Here is an 18,765-nt window from a genome sequence, read left to right as displayed (position 1 = left end):
CCAAAATAATAACAATAATATTTTTAATTATAGCAATATATATATATATATAACGATACATATGTAATTATAATATGTTCATGCATGTAATTATAATTTCTTCCAAATGGTACATATAATTACGCAAAGATGTGTATGTAACGTTGGCAGCCAAAATCAAAGGAGAGAAGCCCCACATAAATTAATGGTGAAATTAAACAAATGTTGGATGGGTGGGTGATAAGTGGGATCATGCGCCAATAATTGAACAATAGATAAATTGAACAGAAACTTAACGTAAAAGAATACACACTTAACTTTTAGGATTGGTTTTAAGTTAACTATTATTATCATTTAAAATGCGTTTTGCTTGGTTGGTTCCCTATCAACTCTAACACTCAAGCCACTTACCCAAATGCTTCATGTGATTTGTTCCCTTTGTCTTTTCTTTTTCACTTGTCCATTATCTTCCATTTTTTTCTCTTACTATTGACTCTTATTTTTCTATCGATTACTTTCATCATAAGGAAAAGAAAAAAAAGTTTATATAACTGATCAAACAGTACTCTAAAGTTTGTATGCCGTGTATATAAGTCTTTCCGATATATTAGAGAATTAAGTTAGTTTAGTTACCTCATTTCTTCTAATTAATTTTCATTTTACAGTTTAACATTTTAATTATCGCACAGTCTATTTTGCATGGATCTTAGCAAATAAATGTTTTTTTTTTATTGATGTAGATATGTATCAACTTGGAAAACAAAAAAAGATCCAAAACTTGTGCTCCCTAAATTTGAATCCACACATTCTCTCGTTTCCAAAACGTATAACAATGAAAGGTTATTTAGTAATGATAACAAAATTGTTATTAAAAAAACAACAAAGAATTGATTTCTCTTCATCACATTGTAATTGTAACAAACTAACAATCGTAACATTTGCTGTGTTTTTCCGCATGATATATGTCTAATTTTTAACCAAAAATAGTAAAAATACAATCAACCAATTAAGATACTGCATGAAATCTACCATATAATACCAGTAAGTCAGTAACAGCAAACTTAAATATAACTGTGCTTATCTTATATAATCGTGTCATTACTCATAAACAAAAAACGGGTATCCCAAAATGTTGTAAGGGACAAAAATATATACTGAACTCGCATGAATTGAAAAATTACCAAAGAATTCAAACCATCAAATCATCATAAAGAAAGGTAACGCGTTTGATAAATTGATTATGGTACAATATTTGAAACCAAACCTAGCTAATACCCATGTGTAATAGTATATTCCATGGTACTTCCAAGGTCAAATCAAATTAATTTTGTTTTTATATTAGCAAACATTATTATTTTTAAATAGAAAATAAATAGATAAGAAGAAGTCCTCCACAAACCCCACCTGGTTCACAGCACATTGTGGAACAAAGCACGTGATATGCCCACAAGCTTTTTGTGATTAGTACATCTAAGGACATAAAACCCTCAAATCAACCAAGACAAAAGAACTAAACGACGACGACTTTATTAAATACTATATAATAATAATTTCCTTCCTCATTTTATATGCTCTAGATTCCTTAGTTTCTAAAAAATCACATGCAAAAAGTTATTACATCATCTTAAAGCTAATTTATAATATACATTATTAAGCAACCGACTAATTAATATTTTTCAATAATCAGAAAGTAATCAACCTTCCCATCGATCTAATTAATAATAGTTCTTCAGTATTTTTTATACACTTGTTGTCCACAAAATTTTGAAAAATCATTCACTGCATAAATCATCACCCTAGTCGATTCGATTTGGGAATCACATAGTATATAACAGGCTAGCTAGAGTAAGTAACTATTCCTGGCTATAAATTAATTGTGTTGATTTGACGCATACTCTTTAACAACAGGAAAGAGATGTATGAGTAAAAGTAGTTGGGGGGGCTACTCGTTTTCCTTGCACAATAATTTCTTAGCAGCCATCTTTTTTTTCCGATCAAACTTCATATACTAAGTTATTGGAGATGACTTTTTTCGAGAGAGACCCAATTAGATTCCGACGAGCTTACATGGGAAAAGCAGAAATCTCGTGCTCTTGCACATTTTGCAAGTTTATCGGCACGGATATTATCTTCTCAAGGAATATATCTAATACTAAATTTAACAAATCTATCTCTGAAATGAATAAAATTCTTCAATTCTGATGAGAAGGTCGGCCAATCTTCAATATTAGACATCATTGTTAGGAGGTCTAAGCAATCCGTAGCAAAGAGAGCTTTATCTAAGTTCAAGGCCAGAAGGCACTCCATAGCCCAAACAAGAGTGTCTAACTCCGCATGTAAGGGGGATAGGTTTCTACGCGAACCTTTAAGCCCCATGTGCAAGAATCTAGCTCTAAAAGAAGCAATCCAGCCGTGTCCACTCTTATCTACCTCTGCGTGCCAAGATCCATCTATAAAACATACAAGGCAATCTTGTGGGATTTGGGTCGATATGCCCGCTTCTACTAACCCTGATGGTATGTCTCTATTATTTTCTCTTCTCCAAACTTCTTCTTCTTGGATGGCTTTCTCTAGAGTATCTTGCGGAGATTCGGATATATTTTCAAAAACTGTCTTGTTTCTTGCCTTCCAAATGTACCACATCATCCAAGGGAACGTCCTCAAGTTTTGATCACTTGCACCAAAGTCTCTACCACGCCCATATAGAAAATCGAGGTTGCTATATAGAGAAGATGAAGGGAACACCATAGGATGGGAAGGGATTGTCGATAAGGTCCATACTTGACGTGCAGGGGGACATTCAAATAACATATGATTTATAGTTTCCTCCTCCGCTCCACATCTAGGACAATCTTTAACTCTACCAATATGGCGATAATCCAGGCGTTGACATGTAGCCAAGCACCCAATCACATATTGCCACAGAAAATGCTTAAGCTTTCGTGATGTTTTTAACTTCCATGTTTGCGCCTTGAGTATTGTAACACTTGGCTCCTGAAAAGGGAGGTCGCAAACAAGGCAAGAGATAGCTCTCGCGGCTTCGTACCCAGATTCAACGGTATAATTCCCGGACTTTGTTAAGGTCCAAGAATAATCGTCCCTTGAGGCAATTAAGCTCGGTTTGATTCCCAAAATAAGGGCAATTTCTTTCGGGGGGAAAAGTTCCCGAAGACGCTCTAGTTTCCACGTTTTTGTATTAAAATCGATCAAGGTGTTAACACATATCAAGGGATTTCTCTCAATATTTAATCCTTGTGGCGGCCGCGCAGGAGTATCTGGGATCCACGGTTCAGTCCAGATGCACGTGTTGAACCCCGAAGTTATGGTCTTACGGATTCCATACGAGAGAACATGTTTTGCCGCCAACATGCTCCTCCAACCATATGAAGGTCGGTTGGATACTTGTATCTCTAATGGACTACAATATCGAAAATATCTTCCTTTGAGAACTCGACTTAGGAGAGAATCTAGATATCTCAGCAATCTCCATAGCTGTTTTGCCAAGAGAGCAAGATTTAATTCTTCTAGTGTTCGGAAGCCTAGCCCACCTTCAGAAAGTTTAGTACACATCTTCTCCCATGAGATCCAGTGTAGTCCTATACTATCTGCCCTATTGCTCCACCAAAAATCAGCAATCGTACTAGTTAGTTTTGAACATATAGCTTTTGGTAAAAGAAAACACGACATTACATATGTCGGAATTGCTTGTGCCACTGATTTTATCAGGACTTCTTTGCCTCCCTTGGATAGGGATTTTGAAGTCCATAAGTTCACCCTCTTATGAAGTCTATCCCTTACGAATGCAAAGACTTGTGCTTTTGACCCATGAATCTTCTCAGGGAGACCCAAGTATGTTCCCATGCCTCCTTCTTGTGATATTCCAACAATAGATTTGATCTCTTGTCGTACATGGGACGGGACCTCGGTTCCAAACATGATGGAAGATTTAGAGAAGTTTATTTTTTGACCGGACGCCTCGCCATAAAAGCGGATTATATCGATAATTTCCTTGCATTGCTGAGGATCAGCTTTACATAAGAATAAACTATCGTCTGCAAAGAGTAAGTGGGAAACCCGTGGGCTTGCATTCAAGATACGTAAACCCTGAATCTTCCCCTCTCTTTCGGCATTTCTAATCTGAGCGATTAAGGCCTCTGTACAAAGAATAAATAGATATGGAGAGATCGGGTCCCCTTGACGAATCCCACGTGTTGGCCTAATCCGTCCCTTGGGCTTCCCATTGATCAAAATGTGATCAAAATGTGGTAGGAGACGAAAGTGATGCATTGCATTATCCAACCCACCCATTTTTGATCAAATCCCATTTTTTCCATCAAAACTCTTAGAAAATTCCATTCCACCTTTTCATAAGCTTTACTCATGTCCGTCTTATTTCTTAGGAGTCATCTAATTATAGGAAATAGGTTCCTTTCATCATATTTATTGGTGGTGTTTAATCTAAAGAATCAAACAAATGAAGATGGCCTCTTTATCATTTTTTTCTTCTTGTTGTTGTTAAAGACCTATTTTCATTACTTCTCAGACCGGATACAGTTTACAGTACAAAATTAATGTAAATACCAAAGTACTAAATGTAATTAACTAATGAATAAGCTGAGTCGATCAATATCGTATACTATTTCCTCTGCACCTAGTGGATGTAGATAGTATATTCCAAATAGATGTACACAGTTACACACACACATTAATACACGACACATTATCCAAAAAATTGAATAGTATGGTTTAATAATAGCCACTCTTTGATAAAGCTTTAATTCATGACAAAAACCATATTTAGTGTTCGTAATAGATTCACATAAGTGTGGTCCTAAGTATATGCAGAAACTAATATCCATATTCTGCGTTTAACTTGCATATGGTACATTACTACTATTGAAGTCTGAAGAATCAACAAACAAAAAAAAGTTGGGATTACACATATATATCGTCGTTGGTCGACAAAAAAAAAAAAAAAAAAAAAAAAAAAAAAAAAATCCCAGTTTGGAAGACCCACCAATCTCAGATCATGCAAGCTTTCTTCCAGTTCACCAATCCACTTTCCCCTCCCCCCTAATAATTTATTTTGATTTTATGCTACCATTTCCATTAGTTAGAATACAAATTTATTTTTTCTCTTATCCTTTTAGATAAATATATATAATTTATTTCTTCTCCTTCTTATAAAAAAAATGCTGTGTGTTCCTGACAAATTCCACATGCACATGTAAAAAGGGCACCAAGACTTATAAAGACCCACCCACATTATTTTGTCCACATGGATGTGTAAGGAAATTTTAGCTAATTATCTCACTCATTGTCATAGATTAAAAACTTCATTCATTTTGTATTTCTTTTTTTAAAAAAGAAGAAGATAAAACTTCAGCTTCCTTTCTAAAGAGAAAAAGCCAAAATAATATTTGGAGAAAAATGTAAAATTAAAAATATCATAAGACCTATCAATTTCTTATTTGTACCAGCACACTGAAATAAATAGAAATAGATAGACATGGCTAACATTTCTTATAATAGATCCAAAATATAACCAATTGGTTTTCCGAATTTCAAAAAAGCATTTATTTTTTCTTTGTTAAAAAAAAAAAGTTGCCTTGTGCTGTCATGTGCATAACTATCGTCTTAGGAGGTGAACCAGATTCCTCATTATTTGGCGGGCAGAATTTTTCAGAGCTCTGACATAATTAAAAAGTTATAAGATATATATACTAAATAATAAAATAAAACAAACCTCTTACATGTATGATTCTAACATGTTAACACATGTACATGCATTACATTATATATGATGGTTCAAAGCCTCCTTTGACAGTTGTATCTTTGCCTTTAAAGATAGAAACCTCATTCTCAAAGACCAAAAACAAAATCTTTTTTTTTTTTTGGTGTTGCCCTTCTCTTCTTTCTTCTTCAAGGTAGCCTCCAAGCTAAACGCAGAGGAACCTAATCTGTTGTCTGGTCATTACTTTACAAGAAGCTATCATTTGTCCTTACTGTTGGCTTCTTCTTGTCCATTTCTTCCTTTCTTCTTCTACTTCTGAAACACAAGAAAAAAAACATCTTTAACCCAGAACAGAGTAAAAAAAGACCACGAAACTGGTAATTGCAAAAGCAGAGACAACATATGAAGAGAAACTTGAATTTGTGAAAGTCTGTTTAGATTATCCCTTTTGAGATAAGTGCTAAGGAGCAGAAGAAGATATGTCTGCAAAACTTCTCTATAACTTGTCAGATGAGAATCCAAATCTTAATAAACAGTTTGGATGCATGAATGGGATCTTTCAAGTGTTTTACCGGCAACATTGTCCGGCGAGACAAGTCGCCGTCTCCGGCCACGTAGACAAGTCTTTGCCTCCAGGTAACTTGAACTCTCTCTCTCTCTCTCTCTTACTAAATCTCAGCTCTGTGTTTAGGACCACATGGAAACAGAGTAGTAGTTTCACTAGAACCAAAAACAGGCTTATAGCTAAGAACATGGGGCTCTTTTTGCAGGAGAAAGAAAAGATATCGTCGGTGAAACTAACATGGAAAGTGATAAAGAAACGGTAAGAATCTAAACTCAGTTTATGTACTCATCGTTTAAAGAATAGAGAATTCAGGAAACAGAAGCTGAAAGAAACAGAGACTTTTATGGGAATTGCAGGAGAGGAGTAGTACCAAGAAGAAGAAGTCTGCAGCAAAAGAGAAGCATAGAGTCTCTTCTGAATCCTCTTCAAGGCCTTCGTTTTCCTCTTCTCCTCGCTCCTCGAGCTTCTCGTCTGCAGAAGTCAGTACCACAGCTTCTCAATTTGACCCGCCTGGTGAGAATCTGATCAGAGAGCAGAACAATGGTGGCCTGATGATACCATATGATCTAAAGGAGCTTGTGAAAGGCTCTATTAATAGAGAAATACGAACCAGAGGTGAAGAAGCAGCCTTCACTCAGCAGCAGCAGCCCAATTCAGCTCGAACTAGCTTGTTGCTTCTCAAAGACTCGTCATTGCGTTCACCATGTCGGAGTTCTAATGAGTGGAATGAAGGAAGAGGAATGCCTGTGAGGTTTAAGGAAAGCCATCGCCTTTCTTATGATGAGAGGGAGATGAGAAACAACGGATACAAGACGGGCTCGAAGTTCAAAGAGACACCGAGGTTGTCATTGGATAGTAGATCAAATTCCTTTAGGAGTCCGAGAGCAGATCCCCCGAGATCAAGTTGTCCAGAGGAACCCGAAACAATAAGTCACAGGAGATCGAACTCTAGTGTTGTTGCCAAATTGATGGGTCTTGAAGTCATGGCGGACAATTCTGATACGGAACAGAGAAGAGAGAACCGGTTTTGTGATTCTCCAAGGCCAATGTCTAGAGTGGAACCAACAGCTCTACAGAGATCTAGAAGCGTTGATTCCATCAAGAAGATACCTGCTTCTGCTGCTTCCAAGTTTCCAATGGAACCAGCTCCATGGAAGCAAATGAAAGCAGGCGACACTGCACTGACGGTTTATGGCGAAATTCAGAAGCGGCTTACACAGTTGGAGTTTAAAAAGGCGGGAAAAGATCTCAGAGCTCTTAAGCAAATACTTGAGGCTATGGAGAAAACGCAGCAGTTAAGAGATGAAAACAGTACACTGACTACAACCACTCCTATGCAGAGAACCAACCAGTCAGTTCCAGCTGCAACAAGTCCAGCCAGGAACTTCAAATCTTCGATCGTTCTTATGAAATCGGCGGCTCCAGCTTCCACCTCTTCGCTGTCACAGAATGTCGGTTTACCAAATGTCAAGGTTGGAAACTCTAAACAAACCCGAAAAGTCACCTCGGGGAAGCAGAACGCGATGGATTTAACCCCAAGGCCAGGCCTTTACAAGGGCCAACACGATTCCACGAAGAGCAATAGCCCAAAAACATTACGGTCGAGGCCAGTTTTGGCTGCGGATTCTTGTTCCATGACCAACTCAGGTAGGAGCCAACAGAACAGTGTCAGCCCAAGAACACAGCCAAAGAAGCTCGGGTTCGAGAAGCAGTCTCGACCCACAACTCCAAAATCAGAGTCAGGCAAAAAGCAAATCGGAAGGCAACAGACAGAGGTAGCCTCCCCGAGAAGAAAACAGGGATTAAAGCCTCGCAGTACTCTTCAGCAACCTGATGACCGTTTAAGTGATGCAAGCAGTGACTTGAGGAGTCTAAGATCTGACAGCAACATAAGCTTGGGGTCGAATGCTGACATCGAGGTTACAAGCAGACATAGGTTGGAGAGAAACTGTGACTTGCCAGAGCAGCACACCCTAAGACAAAGGGTATAGAATAGATCTCTTTCTCTCTCACACAAATCTTCACTTCTCAAGTTAATTCAGTAGTACTCATTTAACTAAATATCTTCTGTTTACCAATGCAGAGTTCGGACTTTGGAATCAAACAAGACAGACCGTCCCTAAAACCTCTAAAAGTTACAATTGAACAACCGAGCCCTGTCTCAGTTCTTGATGCAGCCTTCGACGAAGAGGATTCACCGTCCCCTGTGAGGAAGATATCCCTTAGTTTTAAAGGTAAGACTGAAATAGAACTATCTCAGACTGATTAGTGACTCCTTCCTATATAGTAGCAATTACATGTACATGAGTACATCGATGCTAATTACCTACATGGATTCACAAAGTTTTGGTTTGTGTAAAGTTCTCACCGTTTTTTTGGTTCTTTTGCCACAGAGGAGGATGCTTCACGTTCTGAAGAATCTGAGTGGATAAACAAGCCTACCAGCTTCTGCAGATCCATACTTTTTCAGGGCACAACACAGCCAGGTTCTGATCTTCTCGAATGCTTCCCTGAAGACGGTACAGACTTCAAAAGCGGCGACAACGAGTACATCTTGGAGATATTGTTGGCGTCAGGGCTTCTAAGAGATCTCGAATACAGCATGATAAGCTTTCAGCTGCACCAAGCGCGCCTCCCGATCAATCCTGGTCTGTTCTTCATCCTGGAACAGAATAAGGCCAGCAATGTGACTCTACCGGACAGCAAATATAGAGGCAGAGGATTCAGACACGAGCAGACAAACGCGACAGAGAAAATCAGGAGAAAACTGGTCTTTGATACCGTCAACGAGATTCTAGCTCAGAGATTCACTGCAGAAGGCTGTACCAAACCACGTTTAACATCAAATCCACTCAAAAAGATGGAGAAAATATCAAAAGAAGAAAAACTTCTGCAGACTCTGTGTTCAGAGATTGATAGGTTACAACAAAACAACTCCAAGTGTCTCTTGGAGGACGATGAGGAAGACATCATATGGGAGGACCTGCAAATTCAAGGCATGAACTTGAAAGAGTTTGAAGGAGAGACTCCAGGGATTGTGTTAGATATTGAGAGAATGATTTTCAGAGACTTAGTTAATGAAGTTTGCTTCTGCTAATTTGTTTATGGTTATCACTTAGAATTGTAAATGAAAGGATCTTAGAGAGGAAAGAACCTTTGGTCCGTTCTCTTCCTACTTGTTTGTTGTAACCAGCATATATATACAGGTCTAATTAATGTATAACAGTACTTTTTAAGTTCAAGTATAATACGCATATACCAAAAGTGCCAAAGCATATTGATTGGTCTAGCAAAATAACATGTCACCAGCTAATGAAGTTTAAAGGCCAAACAACCTTCTATTTCTCCATCATTTTGAATTTGTAAAAAATCTCTTACCCTAAGAAGTAACGTATTCCAGTTGCAAACAATCACTAAACTTAGGATGCAAAGCTATCTTGTCTACATATTCTAAAATGACATAATACCTATTTTACATCTGAGTGGACAATTTGCGAGTCAATCCTTCCGCGCTTATCTTCGATTTCTGACTTTTTCTTTCTATTGTCTTCACCATCTTGAAACCAACCCTCTTCCTGGAAGCTCCGATCTATTGCCAAGCACGTACGTCTTTTTGTAGTCCCAATCTTGAAACGTACCAGATTTCGCTGTGTTCTTGCTTCATCTCTCTTCCCTCCATCCTCGGAAACAGCTATCCCGTTCTTGTTGTTGATTTCATCCGAGGGAGCAGATGCCTCTAGAACCGGGATGTCATGGTTGTTTCTCATATGCTTATCAGGAACGTGGTTGATTCTAACGACTTGATTTGAAAGCTCCAGAGGAGGAAACACAGGTGACGCATCCTTCTCCACAAATCGAAGAGGCGCAGTTAAAAACAGGTTACCTTCCACTTCTGCTTCTGTTGTGTCCCGAACATCCTTTGGAGATTTAAGTATTTCTAACCTATCACCATCAAAAGAATGTTGCACACTCGGTAAGGATGACCCGTTTTCTTTACTTGGGATATCTTGTTCGATTGTGCCTGCATTAGTTTCTTCTGATCGATCAGAAGATTTAGTATCGGGGAATGCAGGAAGCCAAACAGGAATGTGTTCATCTGGAGGCTCTTCTCCAACCTCGGAGAAACTAGGAGCAGGTCTTTTCTCTTTACTAAACGGGAAACGGGGAAGAGAATAAACAAACGGCATCTCCTCAGCTTCTCTAGTATAACGAATAATATCCTTGACAACACCGGAATCAGCAAGACAATGATCAGTATCTGAAACATCAGGAAAACCCAAACCAGATCCCAAATCCTCTAATGCTTGAACAATGTCGAGAGAATTAGCATCTACTCTACCAGCTAAGTTGGCATAGAAATGAGCAGTCTTGCCAATGCTCTGGAGATACTGAACGGCAACATCGGTTAGTGTATCAAGAGCAGATTCTTGAAAAGAAGCAAACCTCAAGCCTTCCCGTGACTGAGATTCCTGATACGAGTTAACCTCAACACTCTCGGAAATCTGAGCGACAGCCATTCTAGCAACGGCGAAAGCGAAATCATTGCCTCGGGAAAGCTTTCTATTACCATGTAAATCACTTTGCTGAGCTCCACCATCCCCAACTCCATTGCTCATATTCAAACTTTGTTCCAGATTCACCCAACATAACCATTTCTTGAATGGAAAAACAACACAACACGCATACCTCTGAGAGAAGACAAAAACAAAAAAAATCAATTCATTCCCCTCAAAGTTCTTCCTTTGGGCACCTAAGTACAACAAAATAAGAGAGAAGAAAACATCAGAATAGATTCTGAAGTAACCCAGAAAACAAAAACGAAGAATTGAATACTCAGATTTCAGCGAAACCCTAGAACGTAATCGGGTTTGATTGAATTCACGGCATTAGAGAGCAAAAAACCAAATTTGAGAGAGAGAGAGAGTAAACGAATCCAGTAAGGAGAAGTAGAGAGCTTACCGGAGAAAAGGATATCTCCATTTGTAAATTCACCGAGGAAGAAGAACAGAGACACACTTGGGCAGCTAGCTATCGGCGGTGAAGAAGAAGAAGAAGAAGAAAAAACCCTAGCGAAATTGAAACTGGGTACCAACCAGGGAAGAAGCGAAACAGATGAAGCTAGCTAGCTCCAAAGTTCAACCCTTTCGATTCAGAGAGAGAGAGAGAGATAGATAGCTCGAGTGGGGAAGATCTTTGCAAGTTTTGAGATAGTCAATAGAGCAAACTAAAACCAGACCAGACCCTTTTTGTTTTTTAAAGAATCTTCTAATTTGCCTTTTCTATCAACTAGTACTAGTAATAAGAAAATTAATCTTTTATTATGCGAGTTTAAATATTCGAATTGTTTTTTATTAGGGTAAAAGGTTACAGCGATGATGTAAATTATTAGAGAGTGGATTCAATTATTGCGGCTAACGAAAATTAACAAGATCCATAGAGAAAATAAATAAGTATAATGTAAATAGCTTTGGATTCAAGAAATGTTCATGGGCTTTCTAGTTATCGTACACAAATAATGGGCCTTTCTGGTTTGGCTCAGTGAGTAAACGACGTCGTAAAAATATGCAAAGCTAAGCCAAGTAGGGAGAATGCGAATCCAGTGAATAGTAATATCTTTAGCACTCCAAATTCATAATGCTGACTAAAAAAGGCTAAAAATGTTTTCATCGGAAAGTAAAATCAGATCGTTCATTTGTTTCTAGGTTTGGTTCGGTTAACCAAGGAGTAATTACAACAATGTTGTATAGAAAGTATATATATATATATATATATATATATATATCATGTACCATATACATATACATATAGCTAGAGTTCGACAGGGAAGCTTTTTGCAGAAAGTATGATGATATAGGACAGAGCCACAGAGCATTGGATCGGCAGCCTTTTTATTCAAATCAATCAAATATATAGTATACGTACACATACATTATTTACTAGCTTTTGTCTCTATTACCTTATTCAACTTGTTCTTCTTCCTCCAATTTACTCATTGGTTCCTCCTCTTAATTACGTACCTCCTACTTTATATTTTTTGTAAGCTATATTTTTTGTGTCTGCATTTAAGCCTAACTCTTGCGTTGGTGAACATGCATGTGATACTATACTATACCTAAATTTTTAGTTAACAACGAGGGCATTTAGCCTATCTAGTCATCTTAAGTTTTAAACGGGAAATGCATCCTTGCACCTTTAGTAAAATCCAACTTACTACTCTGTTCATCATCTAATCTATCTACGGTCACGAGCTGAGTCAGTTAATGCAGTACTGTGCATCCAATAGAAACACATGATCCCTCCTTCTAGCTCAAATATAAACTATTAGATTCCATCTCATATTATTGCGTTATCTCTATTGATGAATCTGTGTTTGTTTAGCTTCTCATTCTCAAGAGTTAATTTATACATTATTTGTTTTATACTAAGAGCCCTAAATGTATCTCCATTTCATGCAAGTGTGTATTCAGATCCTACGAGGAAGCTATAAATATATTTAGAGAGAAAGTTCCAAACACATGCTAAACGCACAATAATTAATAAATCAGTTATAGTATCAATTTGTATATAAAAATATATCAGAAAAAGAGTACAATAGTATTAATTAGCTAGTAATTATTGTTTTTGTTTTGTGTCCCCCTTACTTCTGAACACAAACAAACCATTAATTGTTTCTATAGCTAGCCTAATTTCACATATGGTGTTCACTTCCTCTACTTGTACTACTACTCTCCGACCCTCGAAGCTTCGACATACTAGCCGCTGTAGTGGTATTATCTCGGCTGAATTGGACATAAGGCATCCGATTATTAATGTCTCTACCACCATTGTTGTTGCTACTACTTCCATGTAGCAATGAATATAAAGTCGAAATGTTTTGGGATGACGACGAAGATGAAGAATTACCCATTAATGGCATTTGAAAATGGCTTGCCATTTGCCTTGGGTCTATTGACTCCATAGTTCCCGAACCAGCTGACGAAGATGATGGAAACAAAGATTGTATAGTTGTTGTCGTTGTTGATGTCGTCATTGGACATACCAAAATTTGTGATGGAAATGGGACAAGACTATGTAGTTGATGCTGATGATAATCTCCTTGGAAGCTCAAGTGTTGATGTTGGTGATGATGATGATGATGTTCCATGTTGTGGTGATAAGTTCCGTAAGACCCAATATGATGATTGTTTGTGAAAACGACATCGTTGTCTCCCTTCTCTTTGTTGTTTACTTCACGGCTGCTAGTAGTAGTCTCCTCTACACATCCATTGATTTTAAACCCGAGTTGGGTCGGATCTTGATGAACCGGCCTTTGACCAAGATTCAAGAACGACTGATGATGGTTGAAGAGGCTGAAATTCTCCGGCGAGATTGGTAACGGAGGGAGCTCGTCGATCTCCTCTTTAGCTGCATCGAGCAACCAATCCACGGCTTTGCTAGGCTGATCAACGCCGAGTCGTTCTTGAAGGTCATAAAGCTGAATAGCCGTGGGGACTGATAATCTCACGCGTCTGTCACGTAGCCCACGTAGCGTACACACTTTGCTGTGACGGTCTTTGCCTCCAAAGGCGCGTGAAACCCTAACAATCCTCGGATCCTTCGACTTCATCCAAGAGGAAGAAGAGGAAGAGATCGAGGTTGAAGGCTTTTTATTTACGGTTTTGCCACTGGTGGCTCTGGCTTGGTCTTCTTCTTGATCTTCTTCTATGTCTCCTTCACGTCTTGTCGCAGCCCCGCCCGAAACTTCGTCGTTTGCATCTTTCCAAGGCACGATATTCATAATGCTATTGTCAAGATCTCTCTATATATTTAATACAAAAAGATGAATCAAATGTAAAACCGTTAGTAGAAAATATAAGGGAATTTAGAATTAAAAAAAAAAAAAAAAATTAGTTTTGAATTTCGAAATCTCATATACCCTTTCGAGCTTCTGAATCCTTTAAAAATTAATTACAAAATGGAAAGAGAAAATAGATTTTCTATATGAAAGAGAAAACAAAAAATTAGGGTTTAATTGAGCTTTCTTTCTTCAATTGAAAAATAAATAAATACAAAGCACATACTGTTTCTTACCTGAGTTTCAAAGTTTGTACGGCCTTGAGCTTTAACAGAAAAATCTAGGGTTTTGCTGTTCTACAGTGTTAAGTAATATGATGAAGAATGATATATGCTGAGTAATAGAGAGAAGAAAGTATGTTATTCGAATTTTCTTTTCAAAAAGTAAAAAAATGAGAATGAAAAGAAAAAAAAATTAAAAAGAAGGAAGATGCTTTTGGAAGTGAATATGAGAACCCTACCAATATCATAAGCCTCCAAAATTTAGAAGAATTGCGACTTAAGTATATTTATGTTGAAAAAAGCAATGGACGACGTAATGCCAGGTGGCGGATTTCGCTATCCTCGACGGAAAAATAAATTAAATGCGTTTGAATAAATCAGTCGAGTTCATTTTCATCTTTATTATTATGGATCATCTCAAATCTATATACGGACGAGAAAATTAAACTCGAATATTTTATCATCTATATATATGTGAATATGACTTGCAACTATAATACGGCTAAGAAGAAAACCCCAAACAAGTATACGTGAATATCCTAAATTTCAAAGAAATTATAGATACCAAACTATAAACATATATATATATATATATATATATATATATTTTACGTGAAGTTATTAATAACAGTAGCTTGTTAGAACAGCTAACTAATTAATGGTCTCAAGATGAAAATAATTAACTAAATTTTATGAGCTGATAAATTTAATTAAAGATCCACTGAATGAATTATGAAATGCAACTCACATCCTTAATGTCTCTAGCTAACCAAGCTCTTTCGAGTTTCATCCTTTGATGTTTTTCTGTTTTCAGTTTTCTTTCAAACTTCATTGTATAGTCTACAATTTTCTACATACATAAATTTCACATTTCGTTAGAAAAAGGCAACTCATATATTACATATATGGTTATATAGTGTACATATATCAATATATGTGCATGACCATGCTCTCATCTCATATCGACGACAATTGCAAAAGGTTGTGTGAATTTACCCGATGCACGCCTCGTGTACCTTGTTGAGTCACGATTTTACCTTTTCAAAACACAAGTACATTAATTAGACATCACTATGCCCTAGTTTACTTTTGCTTCATTTTTTTTTAAACATAAAAACCGGTTTAACATCTTTGTTTATCAAAAGGTTAAATATAGTAATATAGTAATTGACGTTTCTATATATATGTATAGTCGGCTCTGTCCTATTTTTCTATTTATATATTTGGATATCGTGATATAGTAATTGACATTTCTATACATCTGTATTAATTAGTTGTGGTTATCTACTAAAAAAACTAATTGACATTTGACTGGCACGAAAAAAGAAAAGAAAACAGATGTGCATATATACGTTTTAGACTTTTAGTTAGCTACCTCATACATTATTTGAATATAAAAAACATTCGTCAATTTAACATCCTCAAAATTAAGTAATTATATCATATATACATAATGAAATATCTGTTGGCGACTCTCGACGAGAGCATGCTTATTAGTTATTTGATACCATTTCCTTTATTTACCAGAAAAACAAAATATGCTGGCAAGCTAGCTAGACTCTTATCTGGATCCATTTGCGAAATTATATATTGTATCAGCATAATATGTGAAAGGAAAAGGGCCATGTAAACCCTTAACTTGACAACTTTATTTCTCTCTTTCTTTTCTACGTGTTAATGTTCTAAGAAAACATTGAAACAAAACATTTTCAGTTCTGAAAAGCAAAAAAAAAAAAAAAAGAAGAAACAAAAAACAGAAGTGGCGATATATTAGGTATCCACATGATTGTCTTTATAAGTGTGCAACTTATCCATTCTCAATAAGATTCCAACCCATTTTTTTATTTCTTAAATACATTATAAATATTTTATGAATCGATAACATCAGATTAACTTTTTATTAAATTGTACATCGTCTTTAAATAAAGTGATGTAAGAATATTAATAGGAAAAAATAGAAGTGGACGAAAGCAATATATCCTTATGAATCAAAACAAAGGAGTGAGAAAAAAAAAGTGTGATGATAGATCATTTTATCGTAAGACATCACATGAGAATAAAGGAGAAATCGGACAAACTTAAAATCCACTAAGTCATGTCGACTTCACCGTATCCAAAAGCTTGTGGTCTCATGAACAAAGATTGGGTTTTTAATAGCTTTTCAATAGTAATAATTAATGATGTGAAGGATCAACGACAATAATATCCGAAAAATTGGGTCTAATCCAAACGATACATATTATAAGTCATATAATATAACAGATACCCATTGAAAACAACTCATACAATATATATATATATATATATATATATATAGAAGTAAAGGAATTTTCAAAGTTTGAAAACTAATCATATGTCACTACTTAATTAAGAGACTAATATACATATCTTGTTAGAACTTAAAAATAACAGTTCTCCATATATGTTTAATGCGTACCAATTATAATATAAGAGTCAGCTAGAGCTGGCAAGACAGAAAAAAAAAGGTACGAGTTAAGTGAGGTTACGTGGATATTGCAGATATAACACCATATCATTAATTTCGCACGACGTGGATCTTCAAACGATCTACCTATGCAGTACCGTCGGTACGCGTACGCATGCCATTTCGAGACGTATACAATTTAGTTTCTTCCACTTGAGGTTGAGATCAAGCACGTTTATATATACACATATAGATATGTAGATATATAGAACATTTCTAAGATTCTATGATCATATTCATATATATACGACCAGGACTTTTAAATATTCTAGAGAACATGAACACTTTAATTTTGTTTTTGAAACGTTGATATAGTCGGCATGTGAAAACTAGCTCGCAACGTGCAAGCATGAGTTATTGGTAGATCAATGTATTCAAGAATAATAATACTTGCTAAAAAAGTAGCTGAAGAGTGAAGAGAGGGTTGGGCATCTCGAGAGAGAAACTGAAGAAAACAGAAGAGAAGAAGAGAGTTATTTACTACTCAATGGTCCCCCCAATTTTCCTATCACTTTTTTGTTTTACCTGTCACGATTTTAATTTCCTCTATTATAATTATCCCCAATAGTTATATTTCTATTTCAGTGTTACTTGTTGTATTGTGGATCTAGTAATGGTATACCGAAACAGGTAGCAAAATTTTAATTTCAGTTATAGTGTCTTTGATTGAGTGGAATCCACTAATTGACATCTTATTATAACACAAATGAGCATGTAAATATCATATAGTTGTTAGAAAGTTTAGATATGAAACACAAGTCTTATTTGGTATATCCATTAATGTCAAGACAAACATAAAAATGTTGCACAACAATTTACCTTTTTCTACTTTGGGATATCAATACATTTGAGAAATTAAACTGTAATTAACAAGAATATGACTCATAAAAAAGGTTAGAATTTTGAAATTAATTCGATATAAAAATTGCATGCGTACTTTTATCTAGTACTGTTCCTATCCCAGACACCAATCCCTATGCTCAATCCATATGGTAGATACTAGATAGGGGATAGTAGATAGTAACCCAACATAGATATATGTCGTAGATGGCCGCAGGCAGTAAGCAAACCTTGTTTACTTACTACTATACAATATATAAATATATGTATGAGTCGTCCTTTCTTTGTTTATTTCACGAAATCCACAACTTGTATTATGTGAGTTTGTCGATCTTTTGTAGGGGTATAATGAATCTGGGCGAAGAAAAGAAATATACAGTAGAGGGCCAACTGTGATGGAAAAAAAAAAGCCCAATGGACCTATATTTTAGAAAGCTGACTACAATACTCTTTGGAGATAGAGAGAGAAGAAGTTTCGTGGACTCTTTTCGGGGCTGTAACTTTGTTTAGCTATAAACTGTTCGTAAAGGAAAGGAAGTATCTCGTCTCGTGGATATCGAAAACATCTGTAACATGATGTGGTGTTGTATAGAAGATAAACTAATTATTACATCATAAATAAGGTTTTTGAAAGAGTATATTACTACCAAATTATATATCAAAAAGTGAAAAAGGTTGTAAAAAGTAAAAACCACAAAAATAAAACCAAAGCCGGTTGTTGACTACTATTAGTGCTTAATTTTTTTTTTTTTGGTAAATAATGACCCTGCAACTTGGTAACATGTTGTCGTGAAGCAATGAATAAAAGAGATACGTGGCGTATTCTAGAAGCGAAACGTGTCACTAATGTTATCACTTTTTATCATGAGAAAATAGATTTGAACATGTACCCAAAAAAAAAAAGAAAGACAAGTTGGCCACTATGGTCGATGGATGGCGTGTCCCACTTCTCTCTCGATCTGCTCTCTCGATTTGTTTTGCGTCTCTTTAGGAGAATCCTCAATTCCTTCCTCTCCTCTTCTTCTTCATCTACACTTTCAAAATAAATTCTTATTACGAGTGAGAGAGAGAGGATTAGAAAAGAACATATATATATATATATATTAT

The 18,765-nt window shown here is 36.2% G+C and overlaps 3 protein-coding genes across 24 annotated transcripts; 1 reads left to right on the top strand and 2 right to left on the bottom strand.

Moving 5' to 3' along the window:
* The first annotated feature begins 5,590 nt into the window (after positions 1-5,590).
* On the top strand, positions 5,591-9,520 carry LOC104733045 (protein LONGIFOLIA 2). The gene is made up of 5 exons (XM_087493388.1): positions 5,591-6,349; positions 6,484-6,536; positions 6,635-8,263; positions 8,362-8,512; positions 8,672-9,520. Exons 1-5 carry the CDS (start codon positions 6,193-6,195, stop codon positions 9,373-9,375), a joined length of 2,694 nt encoding a protein of 897 aa, XP_087349514.1. The 5' UTR covers positions 5,591-6,192; the 3' UTR covers positions 9,376-9,520.
* Positions 5,678-11,600, bottom strand: LOC104733842 (uncharacterized). Of its 21 annotated transcripts, none has more exons than XR_015589266.1 (7): positions 11,238-11,600; positions 9,746-11,028; positions 9,060-9,261; positions 8,647-8,940; positions 6,889-8,557; positions 6,649-6,788; positions 5,678-6,028 (listed from the first exon to the last, which is right to left on the bottom strand). XR_015589266.1 is itself a non-coding variant. In XM_087500237.1 (3 exons), the coding sequence occupies exon 2, from the start codon at positions 10,892-10,894 to the stop codon at positions 9,746-9,748; it is 1,149 nt and encodes a 382-aa protein (XP_087356363.1). In that variant the 5' UTR covers positions 10,895-11,028; positions 11,238-11,600; the 3' UTR covers positions 5,678-6,028. The 21 variants fall into 21 exon arrangements, 2 of the variants coding, with proteins under 2 accessions (XP_087356363.1, XP_087353921.1); XR_015589186.1 differs by having other exon boundaries at positions 6,649-6,799; positions 6,889-8,482; XR_015588052.1 differs by having other exon boundaries at positions 6,889-8,482; positions 9,746-10,966; positions 11,238-11,566.
* A 1,183-nt stretch (positions 11,601-12,783) lies between these two features.
* LOC104732155 (transcription factor TCP13) lies at positions 12,784-14,768 on the bottom strand. 2 transcript variants are annotated; one of them, XM_010452005.3, is made up of 2 exons: positions 14,349-14,768; positions 12,784-14,076 (listed from the first exon to the last, which is right to left on the bottom strand). In XM_010452005.3, the coding sequence occupies exon 2, from the start codon at positions 14,053-14,055 to the stop codon at positions 12,967-12,969; it is 1,089 nt and encodes a 362-aa protein (XP_010450307.1). In that variant the 5' UTR covers positions 14,056-14,076; positions 14,349-14,768; the 3' UTR covers positions 12,784-12,966. The 2 variants fall into 2 exon arrangements, with proteins under 2 accessions (XP_010450307.1, XP_087306065.1); XM_087449939.1 differs by having other exon boundaries at positions 14,194-14,350.
* Between the last annotated feature and the right edge of the window lie 3,997 nt (positions 14,769-18,765).

Source organism: Camelina sativa, chromosome 1, assembly GCF_030686135.1.
Source record: "Camelina sativa cultivar CO46 ecotype springtype chromosome 1, ASM3068613v1".
Taxonomy (NCBI): Eukaryota; Viridiplantae; Streptophyta; class Magnoliopsida; order Brassicales; family Brassicaceae; genus Camelina; species Camelina sativa.
Note: the sequence above shows the minus strand (reverse complement) of the source record. Positions and strands in the feature narration are given on the sequence as shown.

Coding starts and splice junctions, on each gene's coding strand:
- LOC104733045 (XM_087493388.1), top strand. CDS start 6,193: ATGTCTGCAAAACTTCTCTATAACTTGTCAGATGAGAATCCAAATCTT. Junction 6,350..6,483: donor AGACAAGTCTTTGCCTCCAG/GTAACTTGAACT, acceptor CTCTTTTTGCAG/GAGAAAGAAAAGATATCGTC. Junction 8,513..8,671: donor GATATCCCTTAGTTTTAAAG/GTAAGACTGAAA, acceptor CTTTTGCCACAG/AGGAGGATGCTTCACGTTCT.
- LOC104733842 (XM_087497795.1), bottom strand. CDS start 11,258: ATGGAGATATCCTTTTCTCCG. Junction 10,967..11,237: donor TGGAGATATCCTTTTCTCCG/GTAAGCTCTCTA, acceptor GTCTTCTCTCAG/AGGTATGCGTGTTGTGTTGT.
- LOC104732155 (XM_010452005.3), bottom strand. CDS start 14,055: ATGAATATCGTGCCTTGGAAAGATGCAAACGACGAAGTTTCGGGCGGG.